Source organism: Sinohyriopsis cumingii, chromosome 10, assembly GCF_028554795.1.
Source record: "Sinohyriopsis cumingii isolate HCF-2022 chromosome 10, ASM2855479v2, whole genome shotgun sequence".
Taxonomy (NCBI): Eukaryota; Metazoa; Mollusca; class Bivalvia; order Unionida; family Unionidae; genus Sinohyriopsis; species Sinohyriopsis cumingii.
In genome coordinates this window covers 33,210,530-33,231,930 of record NC_142970.1, presented here as the reverse complement: position 1 = coordinate 33,231,930, position 21,401 = coordinate 33,210,530, and the positions used below count along the sequence as shown (strand labels likewise).

Genomic DNA, 21,401 nt, shown 5'->3' with positions numbered 1-21,401 from the left:
AATAATAAAGAACAGAAAGATTTTAAAACTTACAAACAATTAAGTCAGATATTACTAAATGTACATAACAACACATCCACCTATTAACCTCTAGTTCAGTCACACAAGCTTCAGTTCCAAACCCTATGCAAATCAATGGTTAGTTGCTATCTCTCAACTTGACGTAATTCTTGGATTGTTTTCTTCAGTACACACGATGGCAATCATAACTCCCGCCATGTGACATACTCAAAACGACACTTGATGTCAAATAAACGTAATTGTGTCTCTTTCCACTTTTATTCAGAACAATATCTGTACTGAATATTAAGACATTTTTAAGAGGCTTTATTTTTTCCTTTCGTTTTTAACATGTATCGGAAGCTAGATGCCATTTTGAAAAATTTTATCATCAACAATTTGATCATGCAGATGCTTTGCCTGTAAAAATACATTTAATTTAAAGCGTCTGAGGTACAACTATCAAGCTAGTCTGAGTCTCTAATTCCACTAAAGATAATGTAAAACCTGGATCAAAATCAAATATAGACGAGCCAATTATCTGGATCTTATCGCAATAATCATACTTCTGTAGTTTTTCCTTTATTCTGTAAGCCTGTATTTTAAGGTTAATTTCCTTAAGACTTACAGCAATATTGTAAGGGTTGGCAGGTCTGAAACTGGTACAATAATCAGTAGCCCAACAGCCTAAGGGACTTTTCTTTTTACCTAAAGTAGATAAAATTGCCTGTCTCATGCTGGAACCTAAGGAACAGGTCCAGTTGTTCTGTGGTCTTAATCGGAACTGCCCCTGCCTGATTCATCTCCTCAACTAGACTGTGTGGAATGACCTGACAGAAAAAAGAAATAACAATAGTTTTGTCAGAGATAAAATCCTGGAATTACAGAAACTCCATATGTGATTGAATATCAAATCTTCAGTGAAAAAGGATAATTTATTTGTTATGATGGCTTATCTTAATTAGTTTTAATTATCCGAATATTACGTTCACCACATTTTATCTCCCTTTATTTTCTATGTTCTTCACGATATGACTGTCACGCTTTTATCAAGAACATATAAGTGAAATTAATGCCAGCAGAATCATTTATAAGAGGCCCAGAATTTCCAAAAATGTGCAAATGGTCTGTGACCACTTACATAATCACTCACATGGTTTAAGATTGCTTACATGGTCTGTCATCACATCATCTAAGATCACTCACATGGTGTGAGATCCTTCTTGGCTTGAGATCACTCTCATGATCTGATATCACGCAAACAAATGAAATCTGCTATATATAAAAAACTAACTACATGTGTGGCTGTCTAAGCAATAAGTGGCTCTCTAAGAAATAATGATAATTTGTCATTTTTGTTATCAAACAATTACTGACTAGTGATGAAAACAAATGATTAAACATTTTTTTTAAATTTCTTCCAACTTAACAGAGTCTGCTGAATTGCTTTCATGAAGTTATTTGAAAGTTTAGTTTCAATTTTAGCATAGACAGCTATATTATATGATGGATATACCTAACTTGTACATATGTAAAAGGATTCCATACCAGGATGCTCCATGCCAAAAGTGGTCAAATTTGACTGAGCTTATCTAAAGTTTAACAGTTGAAAGCGTTGGTTTTAGTAAATGTGGTGTTATACTGCGCAGTGGATGGACATCATTTGTACAAAGCCATAAGTCAGGAAAGTTATTGTCATATTTGGTTAAATACTATCAATTGGATTCTGAAAACAAGTTTAATTTATTTACAGATTTTGTAACTATAGCCAAACTGGAGAGAATAACGGAATCGCTTGTAAAATCTCGTTAAAACCTTGATGTTATATCTGGTGGTTTCTCAGGGACCAATTAAGACTGAAACAGTTAATTAACATCAAATTCTAAACATCCATTTGCAGTAATCAGTATCTCAGTAATAAAAAAACATTTAGGGAACCCTCTAAAATGAAATTCCTTTTCATACACAAAATAAATTATCTGATCAAGTCCAATCTGGAAATATCAATAAAATAAGTAGAACTATTCAACTTCAAATAGCTGCTGAGAGGGGTATATTAACTTAAGAATAGAAATTTCATGTACCTAACTGGGCTACTTGTTATTAAACAAGACTGGTAAGAGACAGTAATCAAAAATAGTCTGTTAGATGTACATGGAACACACCTGAAAATGGCAGCTGACAAGCAATATTAAGAACCGATCTGCAAATACCATGTGAATGAAATACTAATGGCATTTCCTCTCCTGCCACTTATCCCAATTTATTTGAAGAGAGATGCCCACGTTGAGACAACATTATATTCAATATCAGGAGCAATAATAATCCTTCCATAAATAATACAGTTCTGTCCAGCACTAGCCAACTCATGACTGCTGAAAACTATTTGTTTCTCCATTGCACCCAACCATTCACAAAGAGGTGCAATTGGGCATCTGCCAGTCCTTGTATGTGACTTTTAGGACTGTCCATTATCGGGGTAATGTACTAGACTGTTCTGAACAAAATTATCATTACAGAAAACTGTGCAGATTTGTGTTTTCCCTGATTACAATCATGTTTTGAATTCAACACCCACAAGAGTTTTGAGAGACAAGATTCATAAGTATTTTTTTGTGTGGGGGTGTTGTTGTTATTTAATGGTTTAACGCAATGTTTCAGCACAAGATAGGCTATACAAGATGGCCAGTATCATTGGTGAAGGAAGAAGCTGGGAAAACCCTGGAAAGAACAACCAACCCATGATAACTTACTGGCAAGCTTTCTCACATACCCACATTGGCTGAGCCTGAGACTCGAACCCATGCAGAAAGAGGTGAGATGGCAGTGATCTATAAGGCTATATGCTTTAGACCACTTGGCAACTTGGGGCCCCGTTGTGTAAGGTTAGTCTTCTTATAAACAGGTCACAGTGCTTAAGTGCAAATGGCATCTGCTGTTGTCCATATGCATGCAATTCTAAACAGGCTTTAAAATGTATCTTTTTAAGCTTATCACGTTGTAAGTCAATTATATAAATACTTTTTTTACTAAGAAATACATTAGTGCTAAATTATTACAGGTAGGTAAAGTGATGAACTGATGTTTTAAATAATGACAACTAATACACCTTAAGATGAATAATGTTTTAATCAACGGTTCAACAGTTTGTGTGGAAAAGCGTGTTTATTGTTGTTGTGGGTTTGATACCATTTTTCAGCAGAGACCTCATAGGCTATATGTGGTGACCAGTGTAACTGTTGCAGGAAGAACCCTGGAAAACTCCCAAATGAACCACCAACAAAAGGAAGCTTTGTCATATACCCCTACTGGCCGAGCCTTAGACTCAATTCCATGTGGACAGCAGTGAGATGGCAGGGACTGGTAAAGGTGACTACTTTAGACCTGTAAGCTATCTTGGGGAATTAAAAGCCCGTTTATCTCTCACAACTAGTATTATTTAATTTTATCAACTGATAATCGATTTGTGCAAAATATAATATTGTATTTGCCCAAGATTAAAAACAACCTTTGAATGAGGTTTTCATAGTAAAATATACCATGTCCAAAGCATCAACAAGAATCAAGCAAGAGGGAGAAATATCACACTGAGTATAAGATTATTTTCCTGCACGATGCAATAATATCGGGTAACTAACCTATCCTATTAAAGACAGTGCGATTAAAACCATTACAACTCTCTCAGCAAGGAGAAAATCTAACTTTTTACCATCAAAGGTGTTTTACACATTGTCAGTTCTGGATGCAATATAATTTTCGACCCATGATAGTTATAATTTTCCTGAATATTTAAGTCACTTTGCTACTGGTATATCTGTAGTGAGAATTAAAATCTATGAAACTATTAGGAAACAAGATTTTTATGACAACATCTTTATCACGATTCAGGCTAAAAACGTGAATTTCTCTAAATTGAACCATGGTATGACCTAGGACAGATTCTATTTTGGAAACATGGTGAGGGATTGGTCTCTTCAAATCAAAACTAATAGGTCGGAATGTGTCAGATTGTTTGGAGTGGTAGCCTTTGATGGTAAGTGATGCCAACTTTTTATCCTTGTAGAGCCAGATAAAAGGTTAATCCAGTTGAGAGACTGAGAGACTTGAAGAGATGTCATTGACTCTGTACCAGTTCCTGAAAACTCACTACATTCACTCATATTCCTTCAGACTGAATGACCTAAACACTCTTGAGATTCTCCACAATCCCAGAAATTCTAAATTCTGTTCTTACAAGGCTGCCCTGATAACATCCTGGTGTGAAGGAACAGACGGTCTCGGTAATTTCAGAACACCACTGACCACGGTTGTTTGAGAAGATTATGTGTGGTCATGATCTACTGGTTTATGACTATCGCTATATAAAGTAAATCATTGATGCAGGTCTTGCTCCATCTGAGTGGGGTTATCACAAGGATCTTGTAATTATGACCATTTAAATTCTATCTTATCCTCAGTACTAAAACCATGGTGGTGGTGGTGGTGGTGGTGGGGTGTAGGGGTAAGGAAAGGCCCATAACCTTTTCCAACTAGCTGATAGTGCATCAGCTGCCCAAGGTAATGGGTCACGAACCGGTAAGATAAAGATGGTCAATTTTGTGGTTAAACCTTGTAACAAAATGGTTTATCACTGAATGCCCTGGAGTGAACAAATCTAAAAGTACCATTACAAATGAATAGCCTGACAATTTCCAGTGAGAACATCAGCGAGGTCATTGAATTTGCCTGGAATGTCTCTATTTATGTACTGATTGGACGTTGCAAGCACCAAGAATGAAAATGCTAAATAAGCATGCACAGGTAGGGCTATCTGGTGTCCCATTATTCAAGGAAGGAAGTAATCACTACAAAGTTCTCTAACCTAATCAGACTGACTTCCTGTAAAGCCTGTCTTTTCAGAACTGAAAGGCTTTGATGATGGCCTTCATTTCAAAATGTTGACTTTAAGAGACAGTTTCATCTGCCATAGATTAACCGGTAACAAATGGATCCCCCATACTGGTGTCTATACCTATCATTTACTCATGGCTGGGGCTTCTCCAGTGGAATTCCTCTTGTAAAACAGCATGGTTGTACCAGTGACAAAGGAATGATCATACAAGTAGACTGAAATAAGGGCAACATTGCACCAGAAAAATTATTTGTAACAGGTGCTTATACAAGCATCCCAACATGATCAAATACATTGTCACACTGTTTAACCCAGGGACTTGCGCAAGGAATCTCACTAAATTTGATGTCCTGTTGGAAATACACTCTGAGTATGATGATCGTTATGAAGCTGACATAAAGGGGATGTAGCTATTTAAGACTGGTAATAAAACTCCATACACAGGTGGACAAAACATGAGGCTAGATTCTCTCAGTCCACAAGAAAACCAAGATTCAAAAGGAATAGGCAATCATTTCTGCCAATGAGAAGATATGGCATAATTTATATGTTTGATAATGTTAGTTCCAGTTATCATGATATCTTTTTACTTTTGCTTGGCTAGGACATAATTAAGACCTCATTGGTAAGAAAGACATGATGAATTAAACGCAAACAAACCTGGAGTTACAGTGTGGTTAACATTTTGATTTATTACAATATTTTATTCAAAACATTTTTGTTGTTATGTGTACAACACTTAAGTGAATAGGACAGATCTAATGATGCAGTGAACCATTCAAATATCCTCTGATTTAACATCATACATACATTTTACTCCTGACTAAATTTAAACCATACTCATGATTTGTTCAACAGCAAGCAGGTAAAAACTTACAACACTGATAAAATTTGTTAAGATTTCTGTAAAATCTAAAATCTATGTTGCATATTGTACACACAAGTTGTATGATACATTTCTATGTTGTATATTTTGAATATTGTACATACAAGTTGTATGATACATTTCTATGTGGTATATTTTGCATATGGTACACAAGTTGTATCATACATTTCTATGTGGTATATTTTGCATGTTGTACACACAAGTTGTAGGATACATTTCTATGTGGTATATTTTGCATATTGTACGTACAAGTTGTAGGATACATTTCTATGTAGTATATTCTGCATATTGTACACACAAATTGTATGATACATTTCTTTGTGTTATATTTTGCATATTGTACACACAAGTTGTATGATACATTTCTTTGTGGTATATTTTACATATTGTACACACAAGTTGTATCATACATTTCTATGTGGTATATTTTGCATGTTGTACACACAAGTTGTAGGATACATTTATATGTGGTATATTTTGCATATTGTACACAAGTTGTAGGATACATTTCTATGTTGTATATTCTGCATATTGTACACACAATTTGTATGATACATTTCTTTGTGGTATATTTTGCATATTATACACACAAGTTGTATGATACATTTCTTTGTGACAAAAAGATTATTTGCACAATATCTTTTTCTCCTATACCTTAATACCAGAGGCTCTGAGCTTCATGAGAGATGCTTCCAAGGGAAGCCAGTTGGCAGGCACTTCCTGTCCCCAATATGGCTGACCTGAAGCCAATTCAAAAATCCTTTTCTTCAGTTTTTCTAACTGAGGGTCAAACTGGGTGTTATCTATAGGAAAAAAGTCCTCCAAGTGTTGAAAGGCTGGTTTATCCTTAAGAATGACACAAATCTGATCAAAATATTTCCTGATGATTTCTCGACGTTTATCCTATAATGAAGAAAATGCATGATTTAGAGGTGACACATGTTGGATGCATAACTTTGACATCGTCAAGGGAATATAAAGGTTCCAATATGTCAGAATTTGTGTAAAGGATGTGAATACTAAACTGTCTTCAAAGTTTGTCATAAAAACAAGTTCATAATGCATCAAACAAGTTCCTAATGCATCAAATAAATTCATAATGGAACAAACAAGTTCCTAATGCATCAAATAAGTTCATAATGCATCAAATAAGTTTATGATGCATCAAACAAGATTATTATGCATCAAACAAATTTATTATGCATTCATTACGTATCAAACAAGTTTATTATGCACCAAGCTAGTTTATAATTTATCAAACTGACAATGCATCAAACAAGTTTGCAATGCATCAAAACAAGTTGGTTATGTAAACACGTTTTCAATACATCAAACAAGTTTCTAATGCATCAAACAAGTTTGTAATGCATCAAACAAGTTTATAATGCAACAAAAACAAGTTCATAATGCATAAACAAGATTATAATGCATCAAACAAGTTTGTAATGCACCAAACAAGTTCATAATGCATCAAACACATTCCTAATGTATCCAACAAGTTCCTAATGCATCAAAGAATTTCATAATGCATCAAAGAAGTTCATAATGCATCATGCAAGTTCATAATGCATCAAAATAAGTTCATAATGCATCAGACATGTTTGTAATGCATCAAACAAGTTCCTAATGCATCAGACAAGTTCCTAATGCATAAAACATTTTTAATGCATCAAGCGAGTTCATAATGCATCAAAGTCCATAATGCATCAAACAAGTGTGCAATGCATAAACAAGTTCATAATGCATTAAAGAAGTTCCTAATGCCTCAAACAAATTTATAATGCATCAAATAAGTTCTTAATGCATAAAACAAGTTCCTAATGTATCAAACAAGTTTGTAATGCATCAAACAAGTTTATAATGCATCAAATAAGTTCTTAATGCATAAAACAAGCTCCTAATGCATCAAGCAAGTTCCTAATGCCTCAAACAAGTTTATAATGCATCAAATAAGTTCTTAATGCATAAAACAAGTTCCTAATGCATCAAACAAGTTCATAATGCATCAAACAAGTTTGTAATGCATCAAATAAGTTCTTAATGCATAAAACAAGTTCCTAATGCATCAAACAAGTTTGTAATGCATCAAACAAGTTTGTAATGCATCAAATAAGTTCTTAATGCATAAAACAAGTTCCTAATGCATCAAACAAGTTTGTAATGCATCAAACAAGTTCGTAATGCATCAAACAAGTTTGTAATGCATAAACAAGTTTGTAATGTATAAACAAATTCATAATGCATCAAACAAGTTTGTAATGCATAAACAAGTTTGCAATGCGTAAACAAGTTCATAATGCATCAAACAAGTTCATAATGCCTCAAACAAGTTCATAATGCATCAAACAAGTTTATAATGCCTCAAACAAGTTCATAATGCATCAAACAAGTTCCTAATGCATAAACAAGATTATAATGCATCAAACACATTCCTAATGCATCAAACAAGTTTGTAATGCATAAACAAGTTTGTAATTCATAAACAAGTTTGTAATGCATAAACAAGTTTGTAATGCATAAACAAGTTCATAATGCATCAAACAAGTTCATAATGCATCAAACAAGTTTGTAATGCATACAAATGTTTATAATGCAACATACAGACACTTTAAGTCACTACCACTACCACTTCATTTAATAGAAAATCATAAGAAATTTAATCTTAAGTGGAGATGTACCTTAAATTAATTGAACTAGTAATAATTTGTTTGCACAAACTTATAATGAAGTAACTGAGAGTACAAGTCCATAGCAGTCAAAAGTGTGGATGCCTGTGTTATAATACTCACTCCATGTCTAGAATGGAGAAGTGTAATACAGTCCATTAATACATGTACACAAGTACAAGTGTAATGCCACTGAACTTGTCTTATACAGCCAAATCTAAAAATATGAATATCGGTCAGTAATGGTCCTTTGATTGTAAATTTGCACACCTTAATAAGAATCTTGTTCTCATCCCAAGTGCTGGTACCTGTCAGCATGACAAGCCTGGATCATACCCCAAAATCTTTTCCCTAACCCACCCCAACCCATCCCCTGGAATTTAGCCTTTGGGTCATAGCACAGAGACTGTTGAGGTCTTGACCAGTAACCTATATGATATACATACAAAGACAAACAACTACGATTCATGAAAAGACAAATATTGATATGCAACTAAAAATGTTTCCTTGGTCTATCCTAAGCAGCCATTGTCTTGGTCATAATGAGTTTCTAATTTGAAGATATGCTCGACGCTGTTCAATGATTGAGTATGTGTTTTACAAGCACAGAACTCTGGTTTGCATAAACTATACTATATATCATACTGACAAACAATATTATAAGGCATAATATGGCAAACAAATACATTCAATACAAGTTAAAAAGTGACAAAAATATTCCAAACGCAGTGTATTTTGTATATATTCATGGTATGACAGTATTTATTTCCTGATTGCGAAACATGAATCTGCTATATGAAATAAATAAATGCATAACCCAACCTTCTTATACAAATTTTACCTGTAATATTTATGTTATGCACATCTTTCAAATATTTTGTTGTTACATTTTATTACTATTGCTTACTAAAACAGGCACACATGCACATGACATAGCTAATCTGATGGACATGTACCTAATAAACAAATGCCATAGCAATTATCATTGCTAATCTTGTTGATATATACCTGATAACCAAATGCCATAGCAGTTGACATTGCTAATTTGGCTGACATGTACCTAAAAACCAAATGCCATAGCAACTGACATTGCTAATCTTGTTGATATGTACCTAATAACCAAATCCACAGCAGTTGACATTGCTAAGCTGGCTGACATGTACCTAATAACCAAATGCCACAGCAGTTGACATTGCTTATTTTGTTTATATGTACCTAATAACCAAATGCCACAGCAGTTGACATTGTTTATCTTGTTTATATGTACCTAATAACCAAATGCCATAGCAGTGACATTGCTTATTTTTATTTACCCAATAACCAAATGCCATAGCAGTTGACATTGCTAATCCGGCTGACATGTACCTAAGAACCAAATACCATAGCAATTGTCACTGCCAATCTTGTTGATATGTACCTAATAACCAAATGCTACAGCAGTTGACATTGCTTATCTTGTTTATATGTACATAATAACAAAATGCCATAGCAGCTGTCATTGCCAATCTTGTTAATACGCACCATATAACCAAATGCAATAACAGCTGACTGCTAATCCGGCTGACATGTACCTAATAACCAAATGCCATAGCAATTGTCACTGCCAATCTTGTTTATATGTACATAATAACAAAATGCCATAGCTGCTGTCATTGCCAATCTTGTTCATATGTACCATATAACCAAATGCCGTAACTGCTGACTGCTAATCTGGCTGACATGTTCCTAATAACCAAATGCCACAGCAGTGGACATAGCTAATCTTGTTGATATGTACCTAATAACCAAATACCAAGGCACTTGTAATTGCTGATCTATTTTATATGTACATAGTAACCAAATGCTATAGCAGTTGTCATTGCCAATCTTGTTAATATGTACATAATAACCAAATGTCATAGCAATTGTCATAGCTAGTCTTGTTGATATGCACCTAATGACTAAATAAAATTAGCAGTTGACATTGCTAATCTGGCTGACACGTACCTAATAACCAAATGCCACAGCAGTTGACATAGCTAATCTTGTTGATATGTACCTAATAACCAAAATGCCATAGCAGTTTGTCATTGCCAATCTTGTTAATATGTACCTAATAACCAAATGCCATAGCAATTGTCATTGCTAGTCTTGTTGATATGTACCTAATGACTAAATAAAATTAGCAGTTGTCATTGCTAATCTGGCTGACATGGACCTAATAACCAAATGCTATAGTAATTGACCAAAACCTCTGGGCCAGTAGGATGTCCTCGGCTCAACATCCTACAAATGCTGTTGATGACTTAAATTATGTAAACAACTAATTCAATATTTGTATAGGTTGTGTAACTCTACTCAGATATCATGAAAAAGTCTCATATGCCAGGAGTGTGTCAAACTTGGTCAAGTTCCTTTCAGTAATTTTCTTAGTTACCTTGCTATTTGTCTACTCAGATAATGATGTTTGACAATGCAGTGATTGTCAGGATTTTATCAGAATTGGGAAGCATCCATTGTCAATAAAATATGGGGCAAGTTGTAATGGAGGGTGTGGGTGGTAGGAGGAAATGTCCGTATATCAATACAGTGTTTACATAGATCCATTCTGCTATAAAAAATTTTTTTTTTTAAATCTTGGATAATAATCTGCAACAGATGTCTCAGCTAGTTGTAAAAGCATTTGTCTGTTAAAGGTTTATGAGGTTACTCTGTTCTTTATCTGTGTATAAATTTTGTTCTGTATTGAGGACCTCTTTCATCCTGCTGTATTAAGTTTTAAAGTCCTTAACTACCATTGTCTTTTAACGGTTCATGAGATTAATCTGTTCTTTATTTGTGTATAAATATTGTTCTGTATTGAGGACCTCTTTTATCCTGCTGTATTAAGTATTAAAGTCCTTAACTAGTCTGTTAATGGTTTATGAGATTAATCTGTTCTTTATCTGTGTATAAATATTGTTCTGCATTGAGGACCTCTTTCATCCTGCTGTATTAAGTCCTTAACTACCATAGTCTGTTAAAGGTTCATGAGATTAATCTGTTCTTTATCTGTGTATAAATATTGTTCTGTATTGAGGACCTATTTTATCCTGCTGTATTAAGTTTTAAAGTCCTTAACTAGTCTGTTAATGGTTTATGAGATTAATCTGTTCTTTATCTGTGTATAAATATTGTTCTGTATTGAGGAACATCTTTCATTCTGCTGTATTAAGTTTTAAAGTCCTTAACTACCATAGTCTGTTTGTTCAGGCTGAGGTGTTCTGATCAAATGAACTGTATGATTTATTTTTAGATTCTTATTTATGTAAATCATTATTTCATTCATCATCATCATCATCACTATGATCAGACAGCATTTCCCAAATATTAAATAATTATTTGAAGATGAATCATGTTGGGTGTATAGGTAGATTGTAGTTTACAAATGTATTTGCAAAACTGTCTTGATGAAACTACAATGGAATGGTACTTTCAGGGCCCAACTTGCCAATCAAATGTACATTTAGACGAGGTAATGAGATGGGCAAACAGTTGCTTACAAGAGCAGACACATCACAACAAGCACTACAAGACCTCTAATGGTATCATGCCTTTAGTTTCGACAAGCATTTTAGTTAAATACAAATCCTATACTGCTCAAAGTACATTTTGCATGTGCACAACCTGAAATTAATAAAGCAAAACTGATCACATATTTTAGGTGTTGGTGTTGTTTATTTTGTAATATTTATCATTACATGTAGTTGCTCATTTTCCCTTTGAGTATTAATATCTATTTATTAGTTGCTCATTATGAAATACTCATTTAAATGTATATATTAAATTTAATGGCATTACTATTAATATAACTATGGTTATTAAAATTAATCACTGACACCATCTTAAATTATACAAGAGCTGAAATAAATAGTAAATGTTCCTACCTGAATATCCAAAGTATTGTTATTAGAATGTTCAACAGTGTTAACAAAATTGTCATTATATTTTATCTTTCTTCCTTTTTGTCAACTATGGTTTTTATTGACATCCCCCAATACCTACTCATCCACCCATGGACATGCTGCACTGACAATACTGTAAACTCAATTACATAAGCATTTATATCTAAATGAATTACATTTGTCAGGCTTTGAGTCAGTTTTATTATATACTTACTCTACACTATAAAAGATTATTGGAGAAATAATTTTCATATTGTATCATCATTCCTTTAATTTTTGAAGTCAAGCATGTGTGATATTTTTATATGTGAAAATAAAAGACTTCCCATCATGTGATGCAACATTTGATCATATGAACCTACAAAAATTAAAAAAGCAGAAAGAAAAATGAGCACTTTGTGAGCTAGAAGCAATAAATGGAAACTACATCCACTACATTTCAGACATGGAAATTGTTTTTCCTGAAGACATTTGACTCAACACTTTGTGTCTGTATGAAATTAGTTTCCCTTGACAACACTGTTAAACGAGCTGTGATGCCTTGATGAACTGTGGTTAGGCAGTGTAAAATAATATGCAAAATGACAAAAAAGTAATTTACTGCAAGGGAATAAGTCATCCCAATCATACCGCCACTTCAAGTCACAGATATTTATAAAAGCAGCCTTGAAAAATGATGAAAATGAGGTGAATTTATGAAAAGGATGTTGACTGACCTGCAAAATGTAACAAAACCTTCTCAGTCTGGCAGTTGATTATTCTACAACAGTTCAAGCTCTTTTCAGTAAGGTGTACCAAATAATAAGTACAGTTAATCAAGCTGGAAAACACGTTTATAAAACTTCAGAAATGATTCATTTGACATCAATGGTAAACATTATGTTCAACTAAAAACTTTGTAAAGTAGTATACACTTGGCCATTCATTATGTCCTGTCCAATTTCACAAATTGCATTTCCAAAACCTGGACAGCTCAATGACTGATTGCTGTCTCTTAACTTGATGTAATCCTTGGGTTTGATTTGTAATTTCAGGTGGTGACAAATCATTTTTCACTCCATGACAATACTCAAATCAACAAATGATGTCAGCGAATGTAACTGTTGCCCTTCCTGCACTTTTCTACCCAATAACCTGACCATTCCTTGTATTATTCAGTACTTACCATCAAACCAATTTTGTTCCCCAATAACCTGACCATTCCTTGTATTCTCCAGTACTTATTATTAAACCATTTGTGTTCTCCAATAACCTGACCATTCTTTGTATTCTCCATTACTTACCATTAAACCATTTGTGTTCCACAATAACCTGACCATTCCTTGTAGTCTCCAGTACTTACTACTAAACCATTTGTGTTCCCCAATAACCTGACCATTCCTTGTATTATTCAGTACATACTATTAAACTATTTGCGTTCCCCAATAACCTGAACATACCTTGTACTATTCAGTACTTACTACTAAACCATTTGTGTTCCCCAATAACCTGACCATTCCTTGTATTCTTCAGTACTTACTATTAAACCATCTGTGTTCCCCAATAACCTAAACATTCCTTGTATTATTCAGTACTTACTATTAAACCATTTGTGTTCCACAATAACCTGACCATTCCTTGTATTATTCAGTACTTACTATTAAACCATTTGTGTTCTGAAGAACTAGTTTAATCATCCAGCTCAGATTTAAAAACAAGTTTTGTATAAAATGAACAGAAAATTATCTTTCTTGCATTAATACAGGATATAGTTTAAGTCAGGGCTTTCCATTCTTTAAAATATCACATGTTTTGTACCACACAGTGATATATATATATATATATATATATGGTATTTTCCCAGTAAAATGAAATATACCCTTTATGTTGTAATGAGAGACTAATAATTAAATGAATGTAGAATTCTCTCAATCTTGATCTTCAATTCCAACACAGCCAAATGTTTGAGTGATAAGGACAGACTATAGGGGCAGTAACATACAATTATTTGTTCAATTAATGGTGTGGACTATCTGAAATTAATTCAGTAGGAAGACATATTTTCTAATGGAGACGTGCACAGTATGATTTCATTGTAACTTGACCATAGTATGAAAGTTTTAAATAACTTAATGTATACAGCTGATGACTTCTATTCTAAGTTCTGATCATAAAATATCTTATTTAGACTGAATTATAATAAATTAAATAATTAATCCAATAGTACCTGAATTTTAAATTAATAAAAGGGTATGTCATTCATTGAGTAAGCCACTTTATGTCCTGAATGGCTGTAAGGGCTGACACTGATCACTTCAGTCCAGAGTAAACCATAAACACCAAACTTAACTGCATGTAGCCTTTTCAATAACAGTCCGAATTGAAAGTATCATATTCAATAACCACCAATCCAAAATTAAACGTATCATATTCAATAGCCACCAATCCAAATTAAAAGTATCCTATTCAATAGCCACCAATCCAAATTGAAAGTATCCTATTCAATAGCCAACAATCCAAATTAAAAGTATCATATTCAATAGCCACCAATCCAAATTAAAAGTATCATATTCAACAGCCACCAATCCAAATTAAAAGAATTCTATTCAATAACAACTAATCCGACTCGAAAGTAGCCTATTCAATAGCCACCAATCTGACTTGAAAGTAGTTTATTTAACAGCAACCAGTCCAAACTGAAAGTAGCCTATTCAACAGCCACCATCTGTTTTGTGCCGTAGCTAGAGTTATTATTGATATATGGAGAAAGAATAGTCATTCTTGCCTTAACACGTGAGAAGTCAAAGGATTTTATGTTGTGACCAGTTTTTTGGGCTAATAATGTTGTTTTCTTCAAATTGTTTGGATTCCAAGAGATTAATTTTCCCTGGAAATACTTGTGCTCTAAGTTAATTCTTGGACAAGGAGAGTTATCGAAATTCACAAAGAATTCAAACACTGGAATATTATTTTCTGTGATGATTCAACAATGAATTGTTGACACATCAGTATGACACTGACCACTCCTTTTTGGATTTCATTGGGATTTAACTTAAGTTTCATTATGACTTTTTATTAATATAACTTCTATTGTTTTTTATTCTTGAATTATTATTGGATTTCATTCGTAAAGCCATAAGTTCTTTTTCTCATTTTTACCTTGTTTTTCCAGGGAAATAAATTATTTGTTAAATTTTACAAAGTTTGCTGTCTTCACTCATTTCTTGTTATGTTTTGTAAGAGCCTAAATGTAACAATGTACCCAATTCAACAGCCACCAATCCAAAATGGAAGTAGCCTATTCAACAACCACAAATCCGATTGATCATAGCCTACTGAGTTTTCAACAGCTATCAATCAAAAATATAAGTAGTTTATTCAACAACCATAAATCTGAAATGTAAGTACTAGTTTATTCAACAGCCACAAATCTGAAATGTAAGTAACCTATTCAACAGCCATCAATCCAAATGAAAGTAGCTTATTCAACAGCCACCAATCAAAAATGTAAGTAGTTTATTCAACAGCCACCAATCCGAATGTAAGTAGTTTATTCAACAGCCACCAATCCAAAATATAAGTAGTTTAATCAACAGCCATCAATCCAAATGAAAGTAGTTTATTCGACAGCCACCAATCCAAATGTAAATAGTTTATTCAACAGATACCAATCTGAAATGGAAGTTGCCTATTCAACAGCCACCAATCCAAATTGAAAGTAAATGTAGTTTATTCAACAGCCACCAATCCAAAATGTAAGTAGTTTATTCCACAGCCACCAATCCAAAATGTAATTAGTTTATTCAACAGCCAAAGATCTGAAATGTAATTAGTTTATTCAACAGCCACTAATCCAAATGTATGTAGTTTATTCAACAGATACCAATCTGAAATGTAAGTAGCCTATTCAACAGCCACCAATCCAAATTGAAAGTACATGTAGTTTATTCAACATCCACCAATCCAAATTGAAAGTAGTTTATTCAACATACACCAATCGAAACTGAAAGTAGATTATTCAACAGCCACCAATCCAAATTGAAAGTAGTTTATTCAACAGCCACCAATCCAAATTGAAAGTAGTTTATTCAACATACACCAATCGAAACTGAAAGTAGATTATTCAACAGCCACCAATCCAAATTGAAAGTACATGTAGTTTTCTCAACAGCCACCAATCCAAGTGAAAGTATCTTATTCAACAGCCACCAATCCAACTGAAAGTAGCGTATTCACTATCTGACATAATGGAAGTGTCTACCCATGTAATTTGATCCAAACAGACAAGATACGAAGGAATGGAGAAATTTTACATACAAGTGACCATTAAATGAACAGTAAAAGTACCTCGTGGCAATAATGCTGAATTTTCATACTAAACACTAATCAAGTTGTGTCAGAATTATCATGAAAGTTGAACAAAATAAGTCAAACAGATGCTAGTTTCAAACCCTATCTGAATGAAACAAATGGCTGTGTTTTAATATAGCACAATTGCTAAGAAAAGAAATACAGTTGAGATAAATACCTGTTGAATAGTGTTTGAATTGTTACGTCATTTCATAAGGATTACCTAGAGCAATTTTTGAGACAAATCCCACCTTGAATTGAGCATTTTGAGAGGATGGTGCCAATTCAGGATGTTTTGCAATCATGATGGTGTGCACCAAAGCAAGGAAAAAGTCACTACATGTATTTATCTTTACTGTTTTTGTTCATCAGAATTATTGCCACTTCAGCCAAAACTTTAAGCTAATATCAAAAAGCCTTAAGTATTCTCCATGCTTTGGACAGTGGACTCTGACATCTGTTTAATGCCAGTGCTATTTCTTTAATCATTTTTTGTACTGAGTTCTAGTGACAAATGTCTAATTATTGTTACTATGTTTGATGCCCAATCTCAACTCCAACACCTAGATACACTCTCTTTTAGTCCATGACCAAACAATAAAACATTCAATCTACAAATATTTTAAACTAATTTGTCTCTCTAGTAAAATGAGAATCATTTTACATTACCTCATTTAGGAGGGGGCCCTAGTGCCCAAGTGGTCTAAAGCGCTCTCCGTTACGGATCACTGCCATCTCACCTCTGTTGGCGCCAGTTTGAATCTTGGATTCAGCCAGTGTGGGTATGTGAGAAAGCTTTCTGGTAGCTTCTTGTGGGTCGGTGGTTCTTTCCTGGATTCATCTTCCATCATTAATACTGGCCACCATGTATATTGTGCTGAAAAAGGGCGTTAAACCCAACAACAGCAACAACTTACCCCAAAAAAATATCTTAAGAGCACTAATTCATATATCCAGCCCACCAGCAGAACAGCTCACATGTATTTACGGGACCCCATGCAAAGCAGTGGGGGACTTAATCCCTCCACTTTTGCTCCACGACAGAGTAATATAATATTAACAAATCACCACAGTTCCTTGGCTGGTGGGCCAATAGCATCTCCATTGTGGATCATTCAATCAATGAAGACTACTCATGGAATGACAATACATCAAGAGTGATTGATAATCAAATACCATTTCACCAATCAATGAAGACTACTCATGGAATGACAATACATCAGAAGTGATTGATAATCAAATACCATTTCACCAATCAATGAAGACTACTCATGGAATGACAATACATCAGAAGTGATTGATAATCAAATACCATTTCACCAATCAATGAAGACCACTCATGGAATGACAATACATCATGAGTGATTGATAATCAAATACCATTTCACCAATCAATGAAGACTACTCATGGAATGACAATACGTCAGAAGTGATTGATAATCAAATACCATTTCACCAATCAATGAAGACCACTCATGGAATGACAATACATCAAGAGTGATTGATAATCAAATACCATTTCACCAATCAATGAAGACTACTCATGGAATGACAATACATCAGAAGTGATTGATAATCAAATACCATTTCACCAATCAATGAAGACCACTCATGGAATGACAATACATCATGAGTGATTGATAATCAAATACCATTTCACCAAACAATGAAGACTACTCATGGATGACAATACATCATGAGTGATTGATAATCAAATACCATTTCACCAATTAGTCATCTATATCTGAATCATATATGTGGACAATACAAATCAATTTGAGAAGTCTAGTATATTTTGTACATTTACAATATTTATGCGCTGACTTGACAGGAGGCCCACCTTGATATGTTTCTCATGAAAAGTGAATTTATCCTACTGTTTAAATATGAAAAGTAATCCTCCGAGGTATGGACAAATAAATTATAGATAGCTGCAGCTTCTGTTTGCAAACAAATAACAAAAAAGAAAACATAAAATTTACACTTAAATTTCAATGTGTTTAGTCCTTCAACAATAATGGCTATGATACTGAATATACATATATATATAACTACCATTTAGTTCAATTCTGAAGGCACATGTTGTTGTTGTTGTTGTTGTGGGGTTTAACGCCATTTTTCAGCACGATAGGCTATACATGGCGGCCAGTATTAATGGTGGAGGAAGAACCCTGAAAACCCTGGAAAGAACCACCGACCCACGAGAAGCTACTGACAAGCTTTCTCACATGCCCACATTGGCTGAATCTTAGACTCGAACCGCCGCAGACAGAGGTGAGATGGCAGTGATCCGTAACGAAGAGCGCTTTAGACCACTCGGCCACTCGGGGCCCCCTGAAGGCACATGTAGTGATGGGACTGGCCGTATTTTGTAAGTTGTTTGACTTCTATCATTCATTATCGTTCTGTTCACTGCAGAGTGCAAAAATAGTAAATTTCACTTAACAAAGCATACAGACTATAATTAAAACTTTTCCACACCTGACCTCTGACCCAATCTCAGGGACCTCAATAGACAGTCAACACATTGTCTACCGACATTATATACCAAGTTCACTAAATTGACATATAGTGATTTAGGAACAAAAATGGAAAATGGTAGAACAACTAACAACAGCTGGAGGGTCAATCTACAGTACGCACCAAGGCTGGTAAAAATTTCACCTAGCAGTTTAGGAAATAAAGATGGTAAGAGCAGACTAATTGACAACAGACAGATTGTCAATCAACAGTATATACCAAGTAGGGTAAATTTCCAGCAAGTGGTTTAGGAAGAGAAGTGCAAAAGGGCAGACCAAGTGACAACAGATGACGCCTCAACCTACAGTATATACCAAGTTTGGTAAATTTCCACCTAGTGGTTTACGAAATGAAATGAATAATGTTTTATTAACAGTATTATTAATTAGAAAAACTTCCATTCTTGTGCTAAAATTAGTTTTCTTACCACGATTCCCTATATAGTCATAATCTTTATTAATCATTTCATTAAAAATATTCATATATTGAATTGAAACTTTTCTAAAAATAAAACAATTCTTGTGTCAATAGCAAAGACATTGCTTTATTTTCTTCTTAGAGGATTGCAATTATTTTGTCAAGAAAATAGTTCCAGGAAACAAGTATGAAGAAATATTTAGTTAACCAAACTATCTTAACTGTAGCAAAACCCATTTAGGATTTAAGTATTGATGTTAACAAATTCTCAGATTATAAATCTGGCTATACTCACACAAAAAAGTCTGTTTCTGGAGGTTTTTCAGTTAAATATTTTATAGGTTAATTTAAAGAGTCTGACAATGTAATTTGATCGTGGCGACTCAATCAAGATTATCTAATTAATATTTAATCCTCATAAGGTTTGGCTTAATAGTAATTTAGCTATCTGTCTCTATCAAGAACGTTTGACAGGCCGACAGATGGCCATGCTGATAATAGATCCAATATTCAAACTAATGAGACCTTTGCATTTTAAATGACATTTAAAACTGAGGACACTATTGCATATTGACTTCTACAGATCACACCACAAGCTATGCTGACAAAGTATTCAAACTGAGGACACTATTGCATATTGACTTCTACAGACCACACCTCAAGCCATGCTGACAAAGTATTCAAACTGAGGACACTATTGCATATTGATTTCTACAGATCACACCTCAAGCCATGCTGACAAAGTATTCAAACTGAGGACACTATTGCATACTGACTTCTACAGACTACACCTCAAGCTATGCTGACAAAGTATTCAAACTTAGGACATTATTACATATTGACTTCTACAGTCCACACCTCAAGCCATGCTGACAAAGTATTCAAACTCAGAACACTATTGCATACTGCCTTCTACAGACTACACCTCAAGCCATGCTGACAAAATATCCAAACGGACAACACTATTGCATATTGACTTTAAAAACATCAAGCCATGCTGAGAAAGTATCCAAACTGAGGACACTTTTGCATATTGACCTCCACATAGAACATATCAAGCCATGCTGAGAAAGTATCCAAACCGAGGACACTTTTGCATAATTGTTGACTTATACAGACAACACATCAAGCCATGCAGACAAAGTATGCAAACTAGAGACACTAATGTATTTTAAATGACATATAAATCTACCTGTCGTATTTTGTCCACATGTGTACCAACAAGGATCACTGGTGGAATCACTGCATTACTGACATCAGTGGAGGTCGCTGAGGTACTAGCTACATGGGATGTCAATGCAGGTGATGTCATGGTGATGGCAGCTGCTGGTGATGTTACTGGCGTTTTGGCTATGGGAGATGGTGCACAACAATGTACTGAATTCATCCAAACTTCAACCAGATCTGGAAATGAGCAAATTCAGGTCTAAGTAAATTTGACTGGTGACGTATCAACACTATTAGGAATTTAATATTGAATATCATGTATCTTTTTCTACTCTAAAAGAATAAATTCAAACAGATAATCAACATTAATAAGGGTCCTCACTTTCCACTCAACTTTTCCAGAACTAAATGCCTGGACAAGCTCAAATACATTTTACATATGGATCTTTCCATCACAATAAGATATATAAAATGATATTAAATCAATGAATTGGCATTTACTTCCATATGATTTTGTGACTATTAATAAATGAGATGAAACTCCGTGTATCATCCCTAGTCCATTCTTATAGCAAGGATTCCCCACTTCATCACAGAATCAT

At 34.1% G+C, this 21,401-nt stretch overlaps 1 protein-coding gene across 1 annotated transcript in view; it reads right to left on the bottom strand.

Annotated features, from left to right (window-relative positions):
• LOC149789854 (uncharacterized) overlaps positions 1 to 21,401 on the bottom strand; it is a 99,145-nt gene that overhangs the window by 18,837 nt on the left and 58,907 nt on the right. Inside the window, exons 7-9 of the mRNA XM_089973139.1 lie at positions 20,825 to 21,036; positions 6,432 to 6,680; positions 709 to 830 (exon numbers count right to left, since the gene is read on the bottom strand). Coding sequence (XP_089829265.1) covers positions 709 to 830; positions 6,432 to 6,680; positions 20,825 to 21,036 — 583 coding nt within the window. The remainder of the gene's footprint in view (positions 1 to 708; positions 831 to 6,431; positions 6,681 to 20,824; positions 21,037 to 21,401) is intronic.